Source organism: Cynoglossus semilaevis, chromosome 14 (genome assembly GCF_000523025.1).
Source record: "Cynoglossus semilaevis isolate Cse_v1.0 chromosome 14, Cse_v1.0, whole genome shotgun sequence".
NCBI classification, from domain to species: Eukaryota; Metazoa; Chordata; class Actinopteri; order Pleuronectiformes; family Cynoglossidae; genus Cynoglossus; species Cynoglossus semilaevis.
The window spans coordinates 27,330,288-27,332,448 of NC_024320.1; the positions used below are offsets into that span (position 1 = coordinate 27,330,288).

The window sequence follows — 2,161 nt, forward strand, 5'->3', positions numbered from 1 at the left end:
GCTCCCGTCTTTGTTCAGACATAAACTTCAACTCAGGGATTATGAAAAAAAACTAAGACCAGAACATTATCTTTTTTTGCTAGCTTTCTTTGTAGCGCTAGCCGTGACCACAGCAATCGAAGTCACCTTAACGACCAAGTAAGGTGTTAGCTAAAGAGCTAGCTGCTATTTCAGGAAGCAGATTTTGCTCAAAAGTTAGTTCTCACCTAAAAGAACACGGGTACATTTCAGTTCACAGGGACCATTAGCATTTTTAGCTCAGGGAGTGGTTAGCTCAGGTACATTTTTATAGCGATTAGCCCTGAGCTACATGTACATCTGATGTGTAGCTGTTAGCTGTTAGCTCAAAGCACAGACAGTTAGCTGGAACCACCTTATCTTTATTAACTGCTACCTCTGAAAAGGTACAACTTCAGACGCAGCCATTAGCTCATTAAGCTAACTGCATCGTTAGCATTGACCACATGTGTTTTCTACCAAGGAAGAGAAATTGTTTTGTAAATGAAGTTGAATATGTTTGATTAAAAACATCATTTGAATCTTTGGTAGAATGTCATTTCTTTATTTTTTTTTTACTGTTTCTGTTTCATTCCTCCTGCTGTTCGCCGTGTGTGATGATGTAACACAGAGATTTATAATCCAGGTTTCCTGCAGGGTCGATGTCTGATGACTGGAACATCTGCTTCACCTGAAACCACCAGGTTTAGGTTAATAAAAACTAGAACTCCACCGTCTGTGACACGACACACACACAGATAAAAACGTTACCTCCTCGGCTGAGAACCTGTCGGCCTGCGTCATCAGTAACGTCTGTAATCTGGAGCAAACGGAGAAAACTTAGACAACGGTTGCATTTATTACACATCGGAGATTTAGGTTTCAGTGCGTTGTCGTCGACTTACTCGTCCTTTTGGACGTAGCCTTTAGCATCGGGGTCAAACAATTTGAAAGCATTTAAAATGGTGTCCTCAGGGTCGGTGCCTGAAGGAGAAATCAAATGTAGCTTAGCAGTGGTTTTCAAACTGAGGTATGTGGACTAGTGGTGGGCGTTTGGCCCCCTCAAGTGGTGCCCGCAGGAATCGTCCCGTTCTCATTAGGTGAGTCAGTTATATCCAGCTTTGGTTGATAAATGAGTAATTATTGTATTAGTAATGTATTTTATTTGTGTACTTTGTTGCTGTACTACTGTTGCTCATACTGATGGTACTTGGAGTGACAAGTATTTGGTGAGTATGGTACTGGGTTCTATACGGATTTGTCAAGTTAAATTTCTAATCAAATACTTTTCTGGAAATTTCAAATGGATTCAGGTTAAAGTCTACAGTTTCTGAGTTGTACTCGTGTATTACTGTAAGTACTGATACAACAGTGTGTACAAGTCTCACCGTGGAGTTTTTCTCCAAACAGGTTGAGGAACATCGTGAAGTTGATGGGACCTGTAGCTTCCTTCAGCATGTCCTCCAGCTCGTTGTCCTTCACGTTGAGTTTCCCTGAAGAGTTCAAACCGACACCATCAACAGGCGCCGAGGACTCTGGGTAAAACACACACCTGTACTGCAGTATAATCTGCACCAGAGTCCACAGAGGAAAACTTCAGTGGTGTGAGTTTTTACGACTTCAGTATCTAATTAACCCTTTCATGCATGACGGGCACTACAGTGGACGCCTGAGAAACCACTGTAGAGGCTTATATCCAACACTGCCATCAAACCCTATTCTTATCATAGAAAATGGCATTTTAATAGCTGTCCACTGTAGTGACCGTCATGCATGAAAGGGTTAAGGCTAACAACTGATGAAAGCTGTTTTTTTACAGGTTTTTTTACATGGACTTTGGTTCTTAATTCAGCTGCTTGGACTCAAATAGACATAAAAATCAATAACTAATATATTTACTACCTGGACGACCAAGAACCTGAGTTTTTCCTAAACCTGTGTGGCTACAAACCCAGAGAAGCGTACGTGTCCTTCAGATCCTCCTTGTCAATGAATCCGTCACGGTTTTGGTCGATCAGTGTGAACGCCTGTGACGTGAAAACGAAATGATGATGATGTCACCAGCCTGAACAAATGACCGGGTAACAGTTCTGAGTGAACGCGGTGACGTCACCTCCTTGAACTCCTGGATCTGAGTTTGTTCAAACATGGAGAAGACGTTCGA

The 2,161-nt window shown here is 41.9% G+C and overlaps 1 protein-coding gene across 1 annotated transcript; it reads right to left on the reverse strand.

Annotated features, from left to right (window-relative positions):
• Nucleotides 1-575: 575 nt before the first annotated feature.
• On the reverse strand, nucleotides 576-2,155 carry LOC103390377 (myosin light chain 5-like). The gene is made up of 6 exons (XM_008326212.1): nucleotides 2,111-2,155; nucleotides 1,949-2,024; nucleotides 1,386-1,490; nucleotides 903-981; nucleotides 769-817; nucleotides 576-688 (listed from the first exon to the last, which is right to left on the reverse strand). The coding sequence occupies exons 1-6, from the start codon at nucleotides 2,144-2,146 to the stop codon at nucleotides 587-589; spliced, it is 447 nt and encodes a 148-aa protein (XP_008324434.1). The 5' UTR covers nucleotides 2,147-2,155; the 3' UTR covers nucleotides 576-586.
• Between the last annotated feature and the right edge of the window lie 6 nt (nucleotides 2,156-2,161).

Excerpts from the sequence above, each read along its gene's own strand:
- LOC103390377 (XM_008326212.1), bottom strand. The coding sequence starts at position 2,146 with ATGTTTGAACAAACTCAGATCCAGGAGTTCAAGGAG. Across the intron at positions 1,491-1,948 it reads GGACACGTACGCTTCTCTGG|GGAAACTCAACGTGAAGGAC; the intron begins GTTTGTAGCCAC and ends TGAACTCTTCAG. Across the intron at positions 818-902 it reads GGCTACGTCCAAAAGGACGA|ATTACAGACGTTACTGATGA; the intron begins GTAAGTCGACGA and ends CGTTTGCTCCAG.